General features: G+C 36.4%; 1 protein-coding gene across 14 annotated transcripts in view; it reads left to right on the top strand.

Moving 5' to 3' along the window:
- Positions 1-25,133, top strand: part of PTPN4 (protein tyrosine phosphatase non-receptor type 4) — a 206,884-nt gene that overhangs the window by 76,105 nt on the left and 105,646 nt on the right. For 12 of the 14 annotated variants that reach the window (XM_025429215.3, XM_025429221.3, XM_025429268.3 and 9 more), the window contains one exon: positions 10,217-10,324. In XM_025429215.3, the coding sequence (XP_025285000.1) occupies positions 10,217-10,324 (108 nt within the window). Of the gene's footprint in view, positions 1-7,622; positions 7,650-10,216; positions 10,325-25,133 lie in introns of those variants that run through there. The other 2 variants (XM_035702382.2, XM_035702381.2) reach the window with 1 other exon arrangement.

Here is a 25,133-nt window from a genome sequence, read left to right as displayed (position 1 = left end):
GATTTATTATCTTTTTAAAAAAACTACAGTTAGCTTTGTTGATCTTTTATTTTGTCTTTTGAAGTCTCTGTTTCTGCTCTGATCTTTACTCTTTCTTTCCTTCTGCTAATTTTGAGCTTTGTTAGTTCTTTTTCTGGTTGATTTAGCTGTAAGATTAAATTGTATATCTGGGATTTTTCTTGTTTCTTTAGGTGGGCCTGTATCACCCTGAACTTGCCTCTTAGAACAGTTTTTGCTGCATCCTATAGATTTTCCAAAGTTGTTTTTCCATTTTCATTTGTCTCAAGGTATTTTTTAAATTTCTTTTTTGATTGCTTTTTTGACCCATTGTTAGTTTAGTAGCATGTTGTTTATATACATGTGTTTGTGTTTTTTCTGTTTTCTTCTTGTAATTGATTTCTAGTTTTTTTTTTTAATATTTTATTTATTTATTCATAGAGATGCAGAGAGAGAGAGAGAGGCAGAGGGAGAAGCAGGCTCCACGCAGAGATCCCGGGGCTTCAGGATCACGCCCTGGGCTACAGGCGGCGCTAAACCGCTGCGCCACCAGGGCTGCCCTGATTTCTAGTTTTATACAGTTGTGGCTAAAAAAGATCCTTGATATGATTTTAATCTTTTTAAATTTATTGAGACTTTTTTGTGGGCCAGCATATGATTTATCCTAGAGAATGTTCCATGTGCACTTGAATGTGTGTTCTGCAACTTTTGGATGAAGTGTTCTGTTTGGATGAAGTGTAACTCTGTATATTTACTGAGTTAATCTGGTCTAATGTGTTTAAGGCCACTCTTCATGGTTTTGTTTTTGGTTGATCAGTCTTTCCATGTAAGTGGGATATTAAAGTTCTCTGCTATTATTGTGTTAGCGTCAATTCCTCCCTTTTTTGTCAATATTTGCTTTTATACATATAGGTGTTCTTATGTTAGTTGAGTAAATATTTATGAATGTTATATTTTCTTTTTGAATTGGCCCCCTTTATAATTATCTAATGCCTTTCTTTGTGTTTTGTTACAGCAAAATTTATGAGGTTTCATTTTATTTTTTCCACTTTGAATAAGGTATTTTGTATGCTTTTTCTCCTTTATTCTGTTAATGTTAAATTATTAGTTATATGTGTAGCTTTTGTGATATTAAATGCTCTACAAAATCTTTGAATCTTTTTTTGTCATCATGCCAAATTCAGTTTGCTAGTATTTTATTTGAGATTTTTGCATCTCTATTCATTAATGTGATTTGCCTTTATATGTTCTTTTGCTGTTCTTTTTCCCTCTTGAATTAGAATCATAAGAATAATTGAGCAACATTCCCTGCTTTTCTGTTCTTTGGAATAGTTTTGGTAAATGGAGATTATGTATTCTTTAAAGGTTATAACTCACAGATTTGGTAATGCTATGTATGCTTTTTAGGTGTGAGATTTTAAACAGCGTACTGATTTTCTTTCATTATTTTAGGTCCATATGCTCTCTGTGATTCTGTTTTGCATTTTTGTTCTTGTTGTTAATTTTTTTTTCTATCTGTTACTCCTTGTTAGAGGCTTGCATGTTGTTAATTTTTTCAGACCATATATTAGTAATTTGGGGGTATGGTGAAGTATTGATTCGGGTTAAATTTTTTCTTTTCATATGGATATCCGGTCAGGTCCCTGGCATCTTATTGAAAAGAATTTCCTTTCCCCAGTGCCCTTTAGAACTTGGAAATAAAGTTTGTATGGGTCTGTTTTCTGGCCTTTTCCTCCTGTTTCTAATGGTCTCTCGATCTATCTTTCCCAGTCCATATTGTCTCTCCATTATTTTAGGTTTTTTGTATAGAGAAAATCCTTTCATATTTTAAATTCTTTTAATCATTAAGTTTATAGTCTTTATAGTTCTGTTATTTGAAGGGTTTTTAAAAAGATTTTATTTACTTGATAGCACAAACAGGAAGTGGAAGGCAGAGGGAGAGGGAAAAGCAGTTTCCCCACTGAGCAGGGAGCCTGCTGTGTGACTCAATCTCAGGACCCTGGGATCGTGACCTGAGCTGAAGGCAGATGCTTAACTGACCGAGCTACCCAGGGGTCCCTTATTTGAAGTTTTAAAAGGAATGTAATTCGGCTTTCCTGACTTTTGCTGATTCCACTGGTGTTTTATAATTTGGTTTGTGACCTTTGTCTTCAGGTAAGCATTATCTCTGATATCCTGTGTATTCAGGGTTAAGGATGTGTTCTTTGAGGGATGTTTTGTTATTACCCAGGACTGATATTAGATCACAATGATTCACCTTTGTGAATTTATAAGCAATAGATAGTATAAACTCAAATTTTGACCCATATGAGGGCAGCCTTGTGGTTGTAAATTTTCAAGGGAGACTTCTCTTCATCAGGATCCCAGGTAGAGGGAGCAAAGCTTCTTTGATTTTTATCCTGGGCTAGTGGGAGGAATTTTTCCCCCTTAGTCTGTCTTTAATTAATAATGTCACTATTCAAGTTTGAAGTTTCATTGGGATAGTTTTAGTCCTGTATCTCACCTTATTTGAGCGCATGTGCTACTCCCCATGTCTTACTTGTGTGCGATAAACTTAGACTGCTTATTCTATGTATATATTTATATATTTATTTATTTTAGAGTTAGAGCATGTATGAACCTCTGAACATGGGAAGGAGCAGAGAGAGAGACAGAGTGAATCTCAAGCCAACTCCCTGCTAAATGTGGAGCCTGACCTGGGGTTCAATCCCATGACCCCAAGACCCAGACCCAAGTTGAAATGAAGAGCTGGGCCCTCATTTCACCTGAGCCTTACAGGTGTCATGACTGCTTATTCTTTAACATGCCTTTCTGTGGCAATCCTAGCACAGCTTTTAAGTTTTCTATTTCCTCCTTTTTCCGTGCTGTAGGCTTCTTTTCAGCCCAGCTATACGGTTAAAAGAATGTTTATTGCATTTTTTTCCAGCATCTCCAGTGATTTTATAGCAGAGTTCTTAGATTATCTACTCTGCCATATTGCTGGAAAGGAAAGTTGGTATTTTAAAATGGGTTTTACAAAGTAATTGTGTGTTTTCAGCTTTAAAAAATGTCCTTTTAGATGAGAAGACAAAATATAAATAGTCTTCCATTGTTGATAACAACAAAATAATTCTATCAAACAAAGTATTTTTATGGTGATTGTAAGCATAGACTCTTAGACCAGATAATCTGGGGTAGAATGAAAGTTCTGCTACTACCTGTGTGATCTTTAGAAATCTGTGCTCATTTTCTGTGTCTCAGTTTCTTAAAGAGTCTTAATTGGACCTACCTCATAGAGTTGTTTTGATAATTAATTGAATAAATACATGTTCACTTACAACAGTGTCTGATATACCAAGTATTCATTAAGTGTTTGCTATTTTTGTTGTTAATTATTACTAACTTTGCTAGTCAAAGATTCTTTCTCTTTATGTAAAACCTTTTCTCTGACTTCTATATAGAAAAAAGAAGGCCTTTTTTTTTTTTTTAAACTGTAGAAGGCATAGTTTATATTGGGAGTACCATAATATTTGTTTCTCTTCCTTCTGTTTTATAAATTCTTTTTTCGGTAGAAAATAGAAGTTACTGCTACTCGCTTAAGCCCCTACTAAAATGTACATTGTCCATCAGTAAGTTACCTCCTTTTCTTTTCAAAATTATTGTGTTTATGTTATCTTTTAAACTTTGTTGTTAATCTCTCTTCACTTTTTTTTTCCACTTTTTTTTTTTTTTTAAAGATTTCATTTATTTATTCATGAGAGAGAGAGAGAGAGAGAGAGAGGCAGAGGCAGAGAGACAGGCAGAGGGAAGAGAGGAAGCAGGCTCCATGCAGCGAACCCAATGAGGGACTCCATCCCGAAACTCTGGGATCATGTCCTGAGCCAAAGGCAGACGCTCAACCACTGAGCCACCCAGGCGTCCAAATCTCTCTTCACTTTAGACTCCTAATGAAATCCTTTCCCACTGTATAGGCTTCATTTAGGGATATAATCAAAGTCTATACTTTTAAGGGGGATCTAAAGGGTTTCAGTCACTGTTAAAGAGTCATTTATAGGCCTTTGACTTAAACATTATGAAAATAATTATTTCCTACAGCCCTTCAACGTTTCTTACCTGCCTTACCTGTTACATAATTGTCTTTTTTCTTATGTGAAGATACTCCTCTTTTCCATCTGCAGGAGAGCATCTTTAGAAACAAGGAACCTCAGAGATCATCTAATTTTAATTTAGTCTTTTTCAGACATTTTGAAGTCTCTGCTGTGAAGATGCACATACACACGTATACGTGTGGGTAGGTGAGTGGGTGTAGTGGATCAGTTTCACTTACTGTGATTGAAGCAGGAGGCCTAAATTTGACCTTTCCTTCCTCAGTACATGAACTAGGCTATCCTCGTAGGTTAGAGTTGATGCAACTGGCCTAGGTAGAAACAAAATTCACTCAAGGCTACCTACTATAATTGGCCAAGTAAGAACTTGGCCTATTTATTATTTCCATTTTACTGTACTATCCTGCAAAATATTTTTCTGTGCTGTAGGTTTTGTCACGCTGCTGCTTGGTGTTTCTTATATAATTGTCTTAACACATCTGTCCTTGTGCTTGGCCTGCTAACAGGAATCTCGGTTTTTCCTGGCAGTTGTTATTGACTTAAAGTTCTGGTGATAAACCTAGATAAGTTCTGTTAGGAACAGTTTCTTCATTTTTAAAGGAACTGTTTAATAAGTTTGTTTCTGTGCAGGTGCACTATGCTTTAGAGATTTTTCTCAAATGCTTTGTTGTTTATTGGTCCTCTTATGAGGTCGGGAAAACTGGAAAACCAGGAATGCTTGCAAAGCCCTATATGGGACTCAATCCCAGGACCCTGGGGATCATGACCTGTGCCAAAGGCAGATGCTCAACCATTGAGCCATCCAGGCACCCCTTACCAAATATTTTTTTTATTGCCTTTGGCAGTCACTGTTCTACCTAATGGGGATTTTGGTACGTGTCAAGATTCTCCATCAGGTGTTTCCTTACTCCTTCTTCTCATATATTTTGCTCCTTTCCTTCTGTTTATTTTGTTCTTTTTCTAGTTTTCTTTAGGAGGGAGTTCAAGCTAATATCAAGTTCTCTATCAGCTGTTTACTTATTCTTTCTTCTGACCCTGGGCATCTCATCTGCTATGGCTTCAATATTTTTTACTTTCTGTGATTGAGTCTAATACTCCCAGCTAGTACATTTCCTTTTTTTCTAATTAAAAATTTAGGTCATAAATTCCATTTTCAGCACTGCTTTAGCTATATTCCATGGTCAGATTTTGATAACGTTTTTTTTCCCAGTTTATTGTACTTTTTTTATTTCCCTGAGTCCTCTTTATCCTGTGGAATATTTTAAAATGTGTTCTTTAATTTCCAAGTGTTTCATTTCTATTTTATTTCTTCACTTTCTGTTACTGTTTTCTACTCTGATTTCATTATGATTATTAGAGCACTGATTTTAGTTTTCAATTTGGTAAGGTTTATTTAATGACCCAGGATATGGCCTGTCTTAAAATGTTTCACAGACAATTGAGAAGAGTGAGTATTCCGATGCTGAGTTAGGGAATCCTTTGCGTGTCAATGGGTCTGTTAGTTGATGTATTGTTGAGTTCTTCTACATTCTTGCTAATTTTCTATGTAAGAATTCTAGCATTGCTAAATATTTGACATTGCCAGTTATATTTGTGCTTTTTCTATTTTCTAATTTTCTTCCTATTTTTATTTCATTTGTTTTCCAGCTATGTTCTTTTATGCATAAATATTTTGTAATGTCCCTTTTTTGTCCTAGTAAAATTATTTGCTCTCAGATGTACTTTTTAAAATTAATGTTTAGATGGTATATTTTTTTCTATCCCCTTGCTTTCAATTTATATGTATCATTATATTTGAAGTTTTAAGTTTTATTTTTTTTTTAAGATTTTATTTATTCATAGAGATACACATACACACACAGAGAGAGACAGGCAAAGGGAGAAGCAGGCTCCATGCAGAGAGCCTGACATGGGACTCGATCCAGGGTCTCCAGGATCACGCCCTGGGCTGCAGGTGGCGCTAAACCGCTGTGCCACTGGGGCTGCCCATTTGTTTTAAATAGTGGGTAGTTAGATCATGGTTTTTTCCTACTGTGTCAACCTCTGCCCTTTCATTCATCTGTTTAGACTATGTACTTTTATTTAATTATTCAAATGTTAAAACTTAGGTTTGTTCTTTATTACTTGTTTCTTTAATATTTCTAATTTGTTTTTTGCTTCCTTTTCTAATAGATTATGTGAACATTTTTTAGAATTTCATTTTTATTTAGTGTTTTTGAGAGTATCTTTTGCATAGCTTATTTTGATGGTTGCTCTTATTATGTTTTATATATACAAATTACAGTAGTATAGTTGATGTTTGGACAAAATGGGTTTAATAGCATGGGTCAATTTATATGCATTTTAAAAATAAATACAGTATAGTATCATAAATGCATTTTCTTTTTGGTTGTCTTAATATTTTCTATTCTTTGGTTTATATTATTGTAAGAATACTGTATGCAATACACAACATACAAAACATGTGTTAATTGATGATTTTGTTATCAGTAAGGCTTCTAGTCATCAGGAGGATATTACTAGTTAAGATTTTGGAGAGTCAAGAGTTAGTGCAGATTTTCAACTATGGGGCAGAGGGTGGAAGTTGGCAGCCCTAATAACCCCTGTGTTGTTCAAGAGTCAACTGTATATTGATAACATTTTACTGCTTTGAAGTATGGAAACCTTAACTGCCTTAGGGCCCTTTACCCCCCACCCCCTTTATACTTAATTTCTTTCTCTACATACATTGGGCAGCATGCCAGATAGACTTAAAATGTTTGCTTTTAACCGTCAAATATAATTTAATCCTACAAAGAAGCTTAGGCTTTTATATTTTTTCCCAGTTTCTCCCACTGGGTTGATCTTTTGTTTTTCTAAATTTCTTCATGTTATTGTTTCCTTTCTGGCTGGAGAACTTCTTTTAGGTATCCTATAGTGATGATCTATTGGTTATAAATTCTCTTAAATTTTCCTTTTTCTGAGAAAGTTATTATTTACCCTTCACTCCTATATATATATTCTCTTATATTGAGAGGGACAGTGTGGATAGTTCTTTTCTAGTAGCACCTGGAAAATATTATGTACAGTTTCCTTATATCTATTCTAATTTGAATTGTCATACCCTATAGGCAAATGTCAAATTCTTTTTCTAGTTGCTTTTAAGATTTTTCCCTTTATTTTTTTAAGATTATATATTTGAGAGAGTGAGTGTGCAAGTACGGGGAGTAGCAGTGTAAAGGACAAGCAGACTCTGCACTAGGTGCAGAGCCCCAGGTTGGGCTTGGTTACATGACCTGAGGTAACAACTAGAGCCAGAACCCAAGTGTCAGACGCCCAACCAGCTGAGCTACCCAGGCATCCCTCTTTTTTTTCTTTTGTTTTTCAAGACTTTGATTATGAATGTCTTGGGGTGTATTTGTTTAGATTCACTTGGATTCTTGAATTTATGTTTTTACTTCTTGCCAAATTGGTGACAGTTTTAGCTACATAAATATTTTGTTATCCTGAAACTCTTTCTCTTCTCTTTTAGGGCCTCTAGGGACAAGACTATTGTATCTTTTTTCATTGCTTCACATGTCTCCGAAGGTCTGGTTATTTTCTTCTTTTCAGTCTACTTTTTTTGGTTAGGTAATTTTTATTCATCTGTCTTGAAATTCATGGATTCTTTTCTTTCTCATCTTCATTTTCCCACTGAGTATATTAAGTCAGTTTTTATTTCTATACTATATTTTTCAGTAATATAATTTTCTTTTGGTTCTTTTATGTCTCATATTTCTTTGTAAAAATATTCTTTTTTGTTTTTTTAGAATTTTCAATTCTTTTTTTTTTTTTTTAAGATTTTATTTATTCATGAGAGAGACACAGAGAGAGGCAGACACCTGTAAGCGCAGAGAGAGAAGCAGGCTCCATGTAGGAAGCCCAATGTGGGACTTGATCCCGGGACTCAAGGATCACGCCCTGAGCTGAAGGCAGGCGCTCAACTGCTGAGCCACCCAGGCATCCATGCAGAAATATTCTAATTAACAATTTTTCTTCTTTTAAAAAACAAACTTCATTCATTAATGGCTCATTGAAATGTTCTTATGATGGCTGCTTCAAAATCCTCATCAGAGAATTCCAACATCTGAGTCATGTCCATGTTGGCATCTGTTGAATTGGTTTTTGTCATTGTAGTTGAAATTATATTGGTTCTTTGTATGACAAGTGATTTTAGGTGGCATTTTTGATATTTTGGGCAATATTTTGTGAGACTCTGGATCATACTCAATCTTCTTTATTTCAGGGAGTCACCTTGGTAGCATATAGGTCCTGACCTGCTTTTCTGGGTTGTAGTTCTAATTTGGTTTCCAGAACCTTTGTATTATTATTTTGTGTATATGTTATCCAGAGACCTAACTGAAAGTTATGCATGTATTCTACTCTGTAGTTGAGTTTTAAAACCTTTTGCTCTGTTAGTTTTGGTCAGTTTTACATGCAATTCATCATGGGTATCTTTTATTTCAAAATTTAACTGTTCCCTTTTCCTAGTTAACTTCTCTCTAAATCTTCCTTCTCCTTTCTGTTAGAGAGATATCACCTGCTATAGTGCGATGGTGATTATTGAAAGTCTAGGCTTCCTTCTCACCTTCTGCTGTCACTGCTCTAGTGAGGGAAGCCAAACACTGCCTGTTGCCCATTCAGCGAAGTGGAAGTTCAACAGTATACTCCACTTCTGATAGCACCACTAAGGAATAACTATGTCTTCCAACTTGCTTTTGGTTGTCTTTATAGTCTTTCCACTGGCTCCCAGCTAGTACCAGGAAGCTCGTGGAACTCTAGGCTCCCTACTTTATTTCCATGGCACTACTGGAGATGGGCTCAGTTTTTTTCCATTTGGTTTAGCAGTAGTAGAGTCAGTGCCTGGGTGGCTTAGTTGGTTAAGCCCCTGACTTTTGAACACCTGGCTCTGTTCATGGTCTCAGGGTCGTGAGATTGAGCCCTGTGTTGCAGAGTCTACTTGAGATTAAACACCCCTCTCTCTGCCCTTCCCCCCATGTGCATGCATACTCTTTTTCCTCTCTCTCACTAATAAATTAATGAAATCTTAAAAAAACTCTTTATTTTCTGGTAATTTGGATAGAGAAAGAAGGCTTTTTTGTTTGGGGGGGGGGGTTATTTTTTAAATTCTTTAAATTAAAAAAATTTTTTTGGTAGGCTCCATGCCCAGCATGGAGCCCAGCTCAGAGCCCAACATGGGGCTTGAAGTCACAACCCTGAGTCCTGAGATCAAAAGTCAAGATGCTTAACTGATTGAGCCACCCAGGCAGCCTTGAAAGCAGGCTTTTTTTGGCCTGTTTCCATCAGCACCTCTTAGCATTTCTGCGTTGTAGTATTCCCTAGAACCAAATCTATGATCAATGGGAGACGGAAACAAAACTGATTACTTAGAGTAGAAAATAACCCATTCATTTGGAGACAAATCCATATATCTGTGGTCAACAGGCTTTTGACAAAGTTACCAAGATATATTCAGTGTGGAGAGAATAGTTTCTTCCACAAATGATGCTTGGACAACTGGATACCCACATGCAAAACAACGATGTTGCACCCCTATCTAGGTATATATCTACTGTGTGTAAAAATAAGCTCCAAACAGCTGAAAGAACTACATGTTAAGAGCTAAAACTGTAAAACTTCTAGAAGAAAATACATAGATAATTCTACATGACCTTGGATTTGGCAAGGAATTTGTAGATATGACACCAAAAGAAATAAAGGAATACATTTGGCTTCACAAAAAACTTAAAACTTTTGTGTATCCAAGTTACATGATCAAGACACCTACAAATGGGAGAAAATATTTGCATTCAGAATGTAAAAAGAACTTAGAGAACTCAACAGCCAAATATTATCAACCCAGTTTTAAAAATGGGCAGAGAGGCTCAGACTTAACGACCCAGAGATCAAGAGTTGCATACTCTACTGACTGAGTTAGGCCCTCCCAAGTCAGACTATTTCTTAAGTGCTGTGTAACATGTGAAGTCTTATTCCCAATCAAGTCATTGGTATGAAAATAGTTGGCAATTTAATAGAAGGGGACAGAAGTTCAGGAGCTTAAAAATCTGAGAATGTATTGCCTGTCAGTGTTGATTTCCTTTTATTTTTCTTCCTAGAAACATGATCAGGGGCAAGTTCTGTTGGATATAGTCTTCAAGCATCTTGATTTGACTGAGCGTGACTATTTTGGTTTACAGTTGGCTGATGATTCTACAGACAACCCAGTAAGTTTAAGCTGTTGTCTTTTGTTTCATTTCAGTGTTTCTCTGTTCATAATATAAAGTGCTTTCTAATTCATAATGTTTACTAATCTGATTAGTGAGATTTTTTAAAAGATTTTATTAGAATTATTAGAGTTAATTCTTTTGCCTTTGATCCTAATTTTCTTAATGTTTTCATTTGTAAAGATTTTTCCTTAAGGTTTTCATAATTGTAAGTCAGTCTATAAATCTAGTGCTAGTTTCTTTATTTATGTGTCTCAGAAAACTTGGATGTAAATCTAACTCCTGATTCTTGACTGAAAGAGAAAATTGGGCATAAAGTTTAAAATATTAATGCAGTATTAAAATATTGAAGGTAAAATATTTTTAAATGTTAATATATCTTAGCCTTACATAAATTAACCTCCATTAAAATGATATGAGTTTTTTGTCATTCATGGCAATCTGTCTCTAACTAAAATTCTTTTTTTTTCTTTAAAGATTTATTTATTTATGATAGAGAGAGAGAGAGAGAGGCAGAGACACAGAAGGAGGGAGAAGCAGGCCCATGCTGGGAGCCTGACGTGGGACTCAATCCCGGGACTCCAGGATTGCGCCCTGGGCCAAAGGCAGATGCTAAACCGCTGAGCCACCCAGGGATCCCTTCTAACTAAAATTCTTAATTTGTTAAATGTAAATTTTCCATTAGAAAGATTCAAAGGAGACCATCCCAAATGAGATAGAGATTAAATTTCAGAGCTCTACAGTTCTTAGGCATGAAGTTACTTGTATTGTTACTAATTCTTTAATAGTTGCAGTTCTGATTCTTTTTGTTGGAAAAATAACATAATAGAAAATACAAGATACCACGTGATGAATAACAGAAATGTTGAATTCTTTGAAAATTTATATGCTTTAAAAGATAGGGTCTTTTACAAAAGAACATGATATTCTTTTGATTAGTACCGGAGAGTGACTGTTTTGAAGGAAACTTTCTGTATATATAGTTTATGAAGTTGGGAGGCTGAACAAATGGTTCTGGATTAGTGCTTTAGAAATTGGTTTGTAAGGGCATATTAATAGAATGGCTATAGAAAATACTATGTGAAAGGTAGTGTTTCTCTCTATCTCTTGTCTTGTTCTATCACTTTCATAGTCAGAATCCTAGGTTTTGATGAATGGTTAATAAGAAGTAAATAGGAAGTGTTAAATATTACTTTTTTCTTGGTATCATTTACTGGTTTTGTATGAAAAACTATTAGAATAATGTGGATAAAAGAAAGCAAGAGGCAGCTAGTCTCAATGGAAAGAAGTCATTTTGTACTGAACTGAAATAAAAACAAGCTTTCCCTATAAGTTGATGCCTTCACCAGAGACTGGAGCTTCTACACAGGCCTAAAGGAGGAGTATTATTTCTTGATAAATAAACAAATGTGAAAATGGAAGTGAGTAGAAATGTCAGTAATGAGACCTTTCCCAGAAAGATAAATTGTGAGCCAGGCAAATTCCCAAGAGGTGTCTGCTATACCTCACTGTGTGCAATGTTGAGCTTTTAAAACAACAAAAAAAACACACAATTCTTAGATTATCTTGCTGACAGTTCTAGGTCCAACCTTCTAGCCGGAAGTGTGTCTGTAAATTGATCAGAGAAGTGATAAGACAACAAAGGTGAAAGAGCAGCTACTCATTACCGTTGTCCCTGCCAGGAGTATGAAAAACCATCACTTGTGACACAGTATTCTAGAAGGGCTAATATTGAGAACACATATAGGAGATAATAATCCTGTTACATAAGCTTGTATACAGGAAGACATTTTTATTCTAAGGCAGTTACAGCAGGATGAATATGGGGAACCAGAGGTATTTTTAGCTGAGTTAATCTTTTTGTAGTCCGCTGCTTTTTCTTATTTTGTCTTACTTTTCTCTAGTGAGCTTTCCTTCCCAAAGATATATTTCTACATCCAAGGGTCCAATTGCTAAGGATCTAAAATAATTCTTCACCAAAATTTAGAATTAAAATTTCAAAGACCCAGAAGAAGCCTTAGAGATTATCTTGTCTGGCATCCTATTTTTCATGAGAAATTATCGAAGTCCAATGAAATAAAACCCAAGTTTCTTGCTGGCATTAATGAAACTAGTCTTGGGTCTCACAACTCCCCCTGCAGGTCTTTTCCACATTACTACAATTTCAGTATTTAAATATTCAGAAGAATCTATGCAATGCCAAAAGGAAGGATGTACAGAGCACAAATGTTTTTAGTAATGCCCTGTTTCTGATTGTTAATATGAAAAAACATCAAGACTTTGGGGATAATTAGTGGACTGACAGAGGGATGCCATTCTGAAAAAGAGAAAGAAGTATGGGGGTAGCATTTATAAAACATCTATTGTGGACTTGTTTGTAAACCAAATTCTCATAAATAGATGCACAGAACTTAGAAAAATTAATGTGTTGAGGAGAGGAGATATCCATGCAATAAAATTTCCAGCGGCAATCAAAAGGAATTTGATTATGTTCTAGAAGAATTAATTCTTGTCAGTTCTTAGTTCAGAGTTTTTTTCATTTCACAGTTTAGTTAAGATATATTTCTGTGTGTATGTCTATGTATATATGTATACATGTATGGTATATGTTAGGTATATATGTATGTGTTGTGTGTGTGTGTTTATAATAGTTTTAGAGGATCAGGGCTAATATTCTCTTAGGCACATAAACATTGAAATTAATTTAATTGGACTTAATTGATAAAAAAAAACTAATGTTTTATTGTGATCTTATGCATAACAAATATGGACTCCTAGTAGGATATCCTTTTCTTCAGAATCTTTCTGGGTGTTGAATTCCAGTACAGCAAACAAAATCAATTAAAAACTTTGACCTTTCAAAATTTCTTCTGTTTTTATTAATACCTATGTATCCCAGCTTTAGCTCTTAGCATATAACGTATGGTTTTATAGTAGTATTCAGTGAATGTTTATTGAGGGAGCAAAATAATAATGTGGTTACAATTCATTATGCATAATTTCTCTCTTTTTAAAAAATTTTATTTATTTACTTGAGAGCAAGGTAGAGAGAGCATTAGAGAACATGAGCTGGGCTGGAGAAGAGGCAGATGGAGAGGGAAAGGCAGACTATCAGCTCAGCAGGGAACCTGACCAGGGGCTCAATCCCAGGACCCTAAAGATTATGACCTGAGCTGAAGACAGATGCTAAACCTACTGAGCCACCCAGGCCCCCTCATAATTTCTTTATAAACACTTACAGATGGCTCTTATTGGCCATTATCATTGCAATAATCATTGGAACCCTCTAATTATATTATTCATGTGCGTTTACTTTTTTATTTCTTTGGTTTTTGTCCCTAAAGTGAAGTAGTGTCATTCAGTGTGGGACAGAGCTTAGATTATCAACTACTGTTGACTTGTACTTTCTTTTTAAAAAATATATATTTTATTTATTTACTCTTGGGAGACACAGAGAAATAGAGGCAAAGACATAGGCAGAGGGAGAAGCAGGCTCCCTATGGGGAAACTGGAGCAGGACTTGATTCCAGGACCCTGGGATCACGACCTGAGCCAAAGGCAGATGTCTACCACTAAGCCCACCCAGGTGCCCCATTGACTTGTTCTTTCTTCATCAGAAGGATGACTTCTGATACTTTGTGTTGTGGTTATGATCTTTTACTGTTTACTACTGTTTCCATATTCCCTAATCTTGTGGCTTTCAAACCTAACTTACATCAGAATCACCTGGATACTTCTTAAAATACAGATTTCTGGGCTCTAAGAGTTTCTGATTCAGAAAGTCTGGTGTGAAGCTCAATAACTTGCAGTGCAAACAAGTTCCCTTTATGATAATGCTGCTAGTCCAGGGAACCATGTCTTGAAAATTACTGCTCTAACCCAATAGGCTAAGATTAATGAAATAAGAAATAATTACGCTTCAACATTATTAGATGCAACAAATAATAATATAAGCACAGAATATTTTATTATTGTTTAAAGATTTTATTTATTCGCGAGAGACCCAGAGAGAGAGAGAGAAGCAGAGACAAAGGCAGAGGGAGAAGCAGGCCCCTAGAAGGGAGCCCAATATGGGACTCCATCCTGGGATTGCAGGATCATGCTCTGAGCTGAAGGCAGATGCCCAACCAGTGAGCCATCCAGGCGCCCCAGCACAGAATATTTTAATAATAACACAGCAGGTTTTATCAAGCAATTGTGTAACTTTCTTTTTTTTTTTAAATACTACATTTTATAAGGTAAAAATTAACTTGCATATATGAGACATTTTGAAGATTTAATAATAGACTCTACAAAGTGAAAAAAATGAACAGTTAATTTTGAGAAGATACAAACAGAGCTCCAGGCCTAAATTGAAACTCCTTCAGTATTTGATAGAATTGATGATGAAATACTCATCCCTAATAGCTATCTCTTCTTTTTTTTTATTGAGATATGATTGACATGTAACATAATATTAGTTTCAGATGTAGAACATAATGACTCTATATTTGTGTATATTATGAAATTATTACCGCAGTTAAGTATGGTTAACATCCATCACCATACTATTACAAATTTTATACTTGTGATGAACTTTTAAAATCTATTCTCTTAGCAACTTTCAAATATACAGTATATTAACTGTCATTAATATAAAATGGTAACTATAAAAAAAATGGTAACTATAGTTACTATGCCATACATTACATTCTCTAGGACTTCCAGTTATAAAATAACTGGAAATACGTACGGTTTGACTCCCTTTACCATTTCATCCATGCACTATGTGCCACCCCTGGCAGCCACCTATCTGTTCAAGAATTCAGCATTTTGGTTGGGTTTGTGTTTGTGTTTTGTGTTTTTAGGTTCCCAGAAGTGAGATCATAATGGTATTTGTTTTTCTCTGTCTGGTTCATTTTCTTTAGCATAATACCCTCAGAAGTCCACCATACAAGTTGTCACAAATGGCAAGATACCCTTCTTTATTATGGTTTGGTAATATTCCTGTGTGTGTGTGTGTGTGTGTGTGTGTGTGCGCGCGCGCGCGCATGTGCATATACACATCCTGTCTTTTTGTCCATTCATCCAGCAGTGGACACTTAGGTTACTTCCGTATCTTGGCTGTTGTAAAATAATGCTTCAGTGAATACTAGGATGCAGATATCTTTTCAAGTTAGTGTTTAGGGGGCACCTGGGTGGCTCAGTGTTTGAGCATCTGCCTCTGGCTCAAGTCGGAATTGTGGATCCTGGAATTGTGGCCTGCATCAGGCTTCCTGCAGAGAACCTGCTTCTCCCTCTGCCTAAGTCTGTGCCTCTGTCTCTCATGAATAAATAATTAAAATCTTAAAAAAAAAAGTTAGTGTTTGGTTTCCTTTGGATAAGTATCAGAGTGGAATTGCTTGATCATATAGAAATTCTATTTTTAATTTTTTTCAGGCATCTCCATACTGTTTTACATAATGGCTGCAGCAGTTAACATTCCCACTAACAGTGCACAAAAGTGTTATTCTTTATCTCCACATCCTCACCAACACTTGGTATTTCTTGTTTAAGCCAATGTTTTCTTATTAAGTTTCTGTCTAGATGATCTGCTTACTTGATAATAGTTGGGTATTAAAGTCCCCTAATATCATTGTATTATCTATTTCTTCCTTTAAGTCTGTTAATGCTTGCTTTATATGTTTATGTGCTTTGTGTTAGGTGCATAAATATTTACAAATTTTATATCCTGTTAGATTGACCCCTTAGTCATTATATAATAACTATGTCTCTTATGGAAATCTTTGTCTTAAAGTCTATTTTGTCTTATATAAGTATAGCTACCCAGGTTTCTTTCTGTTTCCATTTTGCATGTGTTGTGGTTTGAAGGTGGGGTTCAGAACTTATGGTCAAGAAAGAATTCTTAGACATCTTTGGTGCAAGGTGGTTTTTATGGAAGCCCAGGGACAGGACCAGTGTGCAGAAGTAGATGTTGCCCTATTTCTGCCCTGAGATTTTGAGGAGCAACTTAATATATTTTTAAATTGGGGGAAGTAAAGATTAAGGGAAGTTTCCAAAAGGACTTTCATATGCTAACGAAGACTCACAGGATGCTGGAGGCCTAGGTTTTGTCAAGCCTAGGTTGTTTTTCCCTCTAGCAAAGCATTAAGCATTAAGACAGTTGCAAATTTCCTGGTCATACTATGTGGTCCTCAAGTATTTGTCAATGGGCTGCAGGGTATAAGAAAATTTAATTTTATATGCATTTCCTTCTGCCTTTGTTCCCAACATCAATGGAATATTTTTTTCCATGCCTTCATCTTTAGTCTATGTATCCTTCCCTATGAAGCAAGTCTCTTGTAGGTAGCATATAGATGGGTCTTATTTTCTTTCTTTGCAATTTGATGATTTTTGTAGTGGTATGGTTAGATTCCTTTCTCTTTATTTTTATATATCGACTATAGGTTTTGCTATGTAGTTATCATGAAGCTTACATAAAGCAACTTATCCTTATAAGTGTTTTAAGTTGATAACAGTTTACATGTTTTTAACTTGTGTATCTAGTAACAAATTACTGATTATAGTTATTTTTATTAGTTCTATCTTTTAACCTTTATACTAGCTTAATATGTAATTAATCCACTACCTTTACAACGTTAGATTATTCTGAATTTTACTGCATATTTACTTTTACCGGTGAGATTTATACTTTCCTGTTTTCTTGTTGCTAATTAGTACCCTTTCATTTCAGTTTAAAGAAGTACCTTTAACATTTATCTTAAGGCTAGTCCAGTGGTGATGCTTTTGCTTTTGCTTGTCTGGATAACGCTTGATCACTCTTTCAATTCTGAAGGCAGTTCTGCATTCAGAGTATTTTTGGTTGTCAGTTTCATTCAGCAGTTTGACTATGCCCTTGTCTTCTGGCCTGCAAAGTTTCTGCTAAAAAAATCTGCTGACAATTTTACTAGATTTCCTTTGTATGTAACAGGTTGGTTTTTTCTTGCTGCTTTTAAGATTCTCTCCTTGAAAAAAAAAAATGTGTCCTGCAGTGGGTCTCTTTAGATTCCTCTTATTTGGAACTCTGTGATTTTTTTGGATCTGATTGTCTATTTCCTTCCCCGGCTTAGGATAGCTTTCAGCCATTATTTCTTCAAATAAGTTTTCTGCTCCTTTCTGTCTCTTTTCTACTGTGGGAGCCCTATGGAATGAATACTGAATGGCTAGAGGTTGTCCCATAAGTCCTTTAAGCTATCTTTCTTCTGTTTCATCTAAATCTGATGTTGATATTGTATTAGGCCAAAAAAAAAAATCTGCTCTTGAACCATTCTAATGTATGTTTCACTTCAGCTATTGTGTTCTTCAGTTCTGTGATTTCCTTTTGGTACTTTATTATAAATTCTGTCTCTGTTGAAATTCTCACTGTGTTCGTTAGTTCTTCTAAGCTAGGTGAGTAACTATGAGTATTACTTGTACTCTTTATGAGGTAAATCACTTATCTTTTAAAGATTTTATTTCAGAGAGAGAAAAAAGCAAGTGTAAGCATGAGCAGGGGGAGGGACAGAGGGGAAAAGCAGACTTCCAGGAAGCCCAGGTGGCTCAGGGGTTTTGCACCGCCTTCAGCCCAGGGTGTGATCCTGGAGTCCCAGGATGGAGTCCCACATTGGGCTCCCTGCATGGAGCCTGCTTTTCCCTCTGCCTGTGTCTCTGCTTCTCTCTCTCTCTCTCTCTCTCTCTCTGTGTTGCATGAATAAATAAATAAAATCTTAAGAAGAGCAGACTTCCTGCTGAGCAGGGAGCCCAACACAGGGTTCCAACCCAGGACTCTGGGATCATGATCTGAGCCAAAGGCAGATACTTAACCAAGTGAGCCACCCAAGCACCCCTCTGTGTTGCTTTCTGTGAGTTATGTAAAACAGCCACCTCTCCCAGTCTCGAAGAAATGGCCTTGTGTTGAAACTTACCATTTACCTCTACCCTAGCTTATGATTTTCCAAGCAGCCTCTTTTGTTTTTAGTATCTCCCAGTAGTTAAAGGTGTGCCCAAGATCTTTCAGTGTCTCAGTCAGCACCTAGATTTGAGCTGAGTGGAAGCCAGACCCTCCGAAGCAGCTTTTAAAATATGCAACTGTACCTCTTTTAGGGAATTACTGGGACGTGGGCTTTGTTCACTTCCTCAGTGCTGAGCTGTGGGGTGAGCCCTCACTTAAGAACTATTTTTTTTGTTTGCTACTGTCCTCCTTGAATCTATGAACACAAGCTCTGCTGGCCATCAGAGCCAAGCCATAAAAGGGTGTGTCCTCTGGGTAGCTGGAACAAAAACAAGGCACCAGACACAAGTTCCTTTCTTAGCAACACCAACAACCTGGGTGGGGCAAGAGAGTATAAAGAAGGCACCATCTTGGGGATCCCTGGGTGGCTCAGCAGTTTAACGCCTACCTTTGGCCCAGGGTGTGATCCTGGAGACTCGGGATCGAGTCCCACATCGGGCTCCCTGCATGGAGCCTGCATCTCCCTCTGCCTGTGTCTCTGCCTCTTTCTCTCTGTATCTCTCAGGAATAAACAAAATCTTAAAAAAAAAAAAAAAAAAAAAAAAAAAAAAAAAAAAAAAGGAAGGCACCATCTTCCTTCCCTAGAAGGCACCATCTTCCTTCCCTAGAGAGTGCCTAACTAAATTCTTGTATGTGTGCCAAACTGGAAGCCTACCCCTCAGGCTAAATCTTCAACACAAGCAAATAGGCCTCTTTCACAAAAAGACTAAGGGTGTGTTTCATTCTCCCATCTCTGCATTCTACTGTGGGGGTGGTAGCCAGCCTAGAACTGTTTCTCCATTTGTCATTAGTCCCACTGGACCCATGAACAGAAGCCGTGGTGGGCTCTAGAGCCAGATAATCAAGTAGTATTCCCTGGACAGCAGTCATAAAACCTAGGGCACCAGATATACATAAAAGCTGTCTTCTGGGAGACACTGGTTGTCTGGAGCATGGCAGAGGGAGCACTTAAAGATATTACCTGCCCTCTGAGGTCTCTTGAGAGGATTACAGTCAGCTCTTAGGTATGTGTTTAGGTATTTATTTTTAAAGATTTTGTTTATTATATATATAGAGAAAGCATAAGTGGGGGAAACCTTTTTGTGGGGGAGGGAATTGAGGTAGAATCTGCTGAGCACGAGCCCAAGGTGGGGCTTGATCCCACAGCTAAGATCGTGTCCTGAGCTGAAACCAGGAGACGGACACTCAAGTGCCTGAACCACTGAGACACCCCTAGATGTGATTGAAAGCCTGTTACTCTGACTACAGCTATAAGAAAAGCTAATAGGGGGATGCCTGGGTGACTCAGTGGTTGAACGTCTGCCTTTGGCTCAGGGTGTGATCCCGGAGTCCCAGGATTGAGTCCCACATCGGGCCTCCTGCAAGGAGCCTGCTTCTCCCTCTGTCTGTGTCTCTGCCTTTCTGTCTCTCATGAGTAAATAAATAAAATCTTAAAAAAAGAGAAAAGAAAAGAAGAAAGAAAAGAAAAGAAAAGAAAAGAAAAGAAAAAAGAAAAGAAAAGAAAAGAAAAGAAAAAAAAGAAAAAGAAAAGAAAAGAAACCTCCTTCACGGAAGAACTGGGTACCTCAACCTCTTGTCTCTCTCCCAACCTGTGGTTGGTAGGTGGTTAAAAACTCTCTTCACGTGGTAGAGTCCTGTGGTGGGACCTAGTGCCAGTGGTCACCAGAGCCAAGCAATCTATTAGGTGTCTCCTGGGCAGCAGTTGAAAAAATCAGGGTGCCAGACAAGGAATATATAAGTTCCTTTCCAAGGCAGAGGGAAAGTACAAAGATGGCACCTGCTGGTCTCCATCTTCGGAGAGTGTTTCATTAGGTGCCCCAGATGTATATTAAATTAGATTTCTTCCCCTTAGGCCCATCCTTTAAGATAAGCAAGTAAGTCTCTCTTGCAGAAAGTCTGGGCACTTTTAAGTTGGCTGCCTCTACTCTCCCCTGGGGTCGGTGAGTTTGCATTAAGCCTTTAAGAACTGTTTCTCAGTTTACTCCAGTCTTGGGAGTCTTGTGGTCACAGGCTCTACTTGATTTTCAAAGCTGGAGGTTTTGGGCAGTCATCTGTCAGGTGCAGGTGTTAAAAGTTGGAGTGTCAGATGTGTGTGGTTCAAACCCTTTGCTCTTCAGGGAGAAGCTTGGGATTGTGAGTTCCCTCCTCATTATGGGTTACCATGATGGGGGTGAGGTTTGTGGTGAGATTGTGTCTTGGCCTGTCCTTCCGACTTGGACGTGAGTTTTTTCTCTTTTACCCAGTGGGAGGAAGTCACTCATCTAGTTTGGGGGTTCCATATGTAGCTTTTAGATTCAGTGTGTCCATGGGATGAGGTGAGTTTAGGGTTCTCCTATATTGCTATCTTGAACCAAAACCTCCCTATTAGCTATTAATACTTGATAGGTATTAATCACTTTTAATAAGGTACTATATTTTAAATTCATATATATTGCATTACAAACAATGAAGACTCTTATCTCTGATACAGCATATTCAATCAGTAGAGCAATTTTAGGCACAGCAGATTATGGTGTCTGACTATAGGTAATGACATAATTTTAGTGCTCATTTATATAGGAACAAAATTAGAAGGATTACAATACTTGTTTTTAATATGTAGTAAAAAAGGAAAAACAATGTGCTGTGAGCAGTTCCACTCCCAATATGTACCCAGACATGAAAACATGTCCACACACAAAAGTTAGTACTTAGATGTTCTTAGCAGCATTATTCATGATAGCTGAAAAGTGGAAACACTTGTGTCTACCATCTGATGAGTGCATAAACCAAGTTGTATATTTGTACAATAGAATATAATTTATCAGTTACAGTAGAATATAATTTATCAATTAAAAGGAATTACATATCTCTTTATACCTAATAGGATGGGTGTACTTAAAAAGACGGCAAGTATTGATGAGGATACAAAGAAATTGGAACCCTTTGACATAGATCATGGAAATGTGATATATTGCAGGCCACTATGGATATAAATTTGGCAGTTCCTTAAAAGGTTAAATATATAATTAAATATAGAATTATCATAATACCAATCCTAGACATACACTGGAGAGAATTGATTGTCACACGTTCACACAAAATTGTTCATAGCAGTGTAATTCACGAGAGCATAAAGGTAGAAAAGGCCTAAATGTCAGCTATAAATGGAATGAGGTACTGTTAAATGCCACAACATGGATAATAAACCTTGAAAACATTATACTAAAGGAAAGAAGCTAGACACACAAGACTACCTGTTGTCTGATTACATTCATATGAAATGTCCAAAATAATAAAATCCATAGAGACAGTAAGTACTTGCTAGGGGCTGTGGGTAGGAGGTCATTGAGACCGACTGCTAATAGGTATGGAATTTCTTTGGGGTGATGCAAGTATTATTTAGTATTGGTGGTTATACAACATAGTGAATACCCTCAAGTACACTGAAGTTTACATTTTTTAAATGGTGAATTTTATATTGTGTGAAATATATCTCAGTAAGTAATTCTGCATAAAGTAATGCTAGGTCTCTGGTCAATTACATTATACATTTGATAAATATTGCCAAGTTGTCCTACATTGAGATGGTATAATTTTTATTCTCATCAGCTATGTACATGTGCCTGTTTCCACATTCTGGGAGCCATTGTGGTATGGCATTAAATTTTTAATCTTTGCCAGTGTGTTAATACTGAAAAATGAAAATCTAATGTGGGTTACTTCTATATTTCTCTAATTATGATCAAGAGAGAATATTTTATCTTAAATATTATGTATATTTCCTGTGAATTTTCTGTTCTTACTCATTATTCATATTTCTATTAGTGTTGGGTTTTTTCTTCTTTGTAGAATTTATTTTTTTTAAAGATTGTGTTTATTTGAGAGAGAGAAACAGAGAAAGCATGAGCAGGGGTAGGGGCAGAAGGAGCTGATCAGGGAGTCTGATAGAGGACTGGATCTTAGGATGCTGGGATCAAAGGTAGATGCTTAACTGACTGAGACACCCAGGTACCCCTATAGGACTTCTCTATATGTTCTCTGTTTTCCCACTTTTTCTTTTGACTTGATGATGTGTTTTTACTAGGAACAGTATCTTTAGTGTCCAGTAGTACTGATTGTAACATTGTTTCATCTTCATGGTCTAAGCCAAGAACCTAAATCCTATCTCATTGACGTTATTGATAAGTTGATTAAATTTCCCAGGACTTGTTATTGTACTCCTTCTAAGCTTTGTCAGCTTAATACATCTACATCTTAATACATCTAGTACATCTTAATACATCTTAACTTAATACATTTATATGTATGTAAATGTGTTTATATTTCTGATACTGTTTTAGAATATTTTAAGGGAGAACTGAATGTGGAAGACAGGCTTTAAATAGATTATCCAAGCCCAAATTTTGAGTATAGACAAGCATTAAGATGAAGGTAATTTATGACTTTGTCTAGAAAACATGAAGAATGAAATCACCTTAATATATAGATGGTTTGGAAGGTGGATAAATGGGTGGATATACAGGCGAAACAAATTTGTGAAGTAAGGGTGAAAACTGATTATTGATGCAGAAACTGATTCCCCTCACCCATGCCAACTGTTGAGCCATTTAGCAGGTTTAGTCAGTCCTTCACCAAATTTTTTTTAAAAGATTTTATTTATTTATTTGACAGAGCACAAGCTGGGGTGAGTGGCAGATGGAGAGAGTGGGAGAAACAGGCTCCTCACTGTGCAGGGAGCCCAACATGGGGCTCAATCCCAGGACCCTGATATCATGACCTGAGCTGAAGCAGACACTTAACTGACAGCCACTCAGGCACCCCACCAAATTTTTTAGTACAAATTATATGCCATGCCCTATGCATAGGTGCTTACTCTCTGCTTTGAACGAATCAGATTTTATCCTTTAACCTCATGGAATTCATCATCTAATGAAAGAGATGGCAATAAAAAGGGCAAATAAACATTATGATTAAGAAAATGTTATGAGGGGCACCTGAGTGGCTCAGTGGTTGAGCACCTGCCTTTGCGTCAGGTTGTGATTCTGTGATCCTGCATTGGAGTCCCACATCAGGTTCCCCACAGGGAACTTGATTCTCCCATTTTCTTTATGTCTGCCTCTCTTTCTGTGTCTCTCACGAATAAATAAATAAATAAAATCTTAAAAAAAGAAAGAAAATGTTATATAAGAAATTAATATTCCTTACCCACTCATAGAAAATAACCAAGGAAATAGGAGGTTTGTGACATACTTTTGGTAATCAGTGAAGTCCTTTCCAAGGAGGTAGCATTTAAGTTGAGACTTAGAAGTTAATAAGAATCAGCCATGGGAAATTAGGAGAAGGACATTCTATGCATGAAGAAACTTCTAATTGAAGACCCTAACTTGGCATCTATGAGAAACAGACAAGAGGCAGTTGTGGCTGGAGTTTAGTAATTTGAGGTAAGAAGTGATTATGCAAGCCCTAGTAGGGGCTTTGGACCTTGTGTTGAGAAAGAGCTTTAAGCAAAGGAGTAATGTGTTCTGAAATAGGAATCTAGCTTTGGAATGGAGAATAAAGAACTTGGTAAGAAAAGAAGCAAGGACAACGATTAAGAGGCTATAGCTAGGGGCTCCTGGGTGGTGCTGTAGTTTATGCGCCTAACTCTTGGTTTCAGCTCCAGTTGTGATCATGGGTCATGGGATTGAACCTCTCATCAGGCTCTGAGCTCAGCTCAGAGTCTGATTGGGAATCTCTCTCCCAGCCTTCCTTTCCTTCTCCCTGCTGTGTGCACATGTGCACTGTTTTCTCTGTGTCTAAAGTAAATGATCTTTTTTTGTTATTTTTAAATAAGCTATGGCCAGAGCTATCTCAGACATAAAGATGATGGCAGAATGGATAGAGAAGATCTATTAAATTCAAAGTATATTTGAAGGTAGAATTAGCTGGATTTGATGTGTTGGATGTTGTGGATAATGAAAAGGAAAGTCTTATGAATTACTCTTAGCCATTTGTTATTAAAATCTATGTGCTCTGCTTGGAATCAAGTATGGGTGGTAGAGTATGGTTATACATAATGATACGTAAGTTGATATTTATGTAGTGCTTTCAAACTACTGCCACGTCTAATACACATTTTGGGTTCTTTAATTTTTTTAACTGAAACATGTTGGCAGTCTGAATTTAGCTATAATTTTCCTGAAGTAGAGCTTAATTGGCATTCAGAAGTATTGAGACTACTTAAAATTCTCACACCTTTTAGTACTTCCCCAAACTAAACATTATCTCTTACAAAATCAGGGTGGAGATTTTTTGGGGGGAAGGGGAGATAGTTTTATTTTTTAAGGAATAGGGTAGAAGTTAGAAAATTTTTCTTAAGATTTGGGATGCTTAGGTGGCATAGTTGGTTGAACATCTGACTCTTGATCTCAGCTTAGATCTTAACCTCAGGGTTGTGAGTTCAAGCCGTGCATTGGGCTCCATTTCGGGTGTGGAGCCTACTTTTTAAAAAATGAAAAAAAAATTTTTTTTCTTAGTGTATTTTCTTGATGTGTAGTTAGATTTTGTCTGAATGAGAATATAAGGTCAACTATATTTTTATGAAAGATGTCAAGAATTTTAAAAACTTGCCACACTGTTATATAATATATTAACAGAAATCACTTTAGATTGCTATTTAGGATTTTTCCTTCTGGAATAGAGTTTATTGCATACTATAGAATTTCATGGGAAATTTAAATAAAAAATTAGAGTTCCCACAAATACATTCAATACTTTCTAGTAGAATTTTATTAACTTAATATGAATATCTGTAAATTGATTATTTTTTCCTAGACTGTT

Source organism: Canis lupus, chromosome 19, assembly GCF_003254725.2.
Source record: "Canis lupus dingo isolate Sandy chromosome 19, ASM325472v2, whole genome shotgun sequence".
Lineage (NCBI taxonomy): Eukaryota > Metazoa > Chordata > Mammalia > Carnivora > Canidae > Canis > Canis lupus.
The sequence above is the reverse complement of the archived record's forward strand: the minus strand, read 5'-3'. Positions and strand labels throughout refer to the sequence as shown.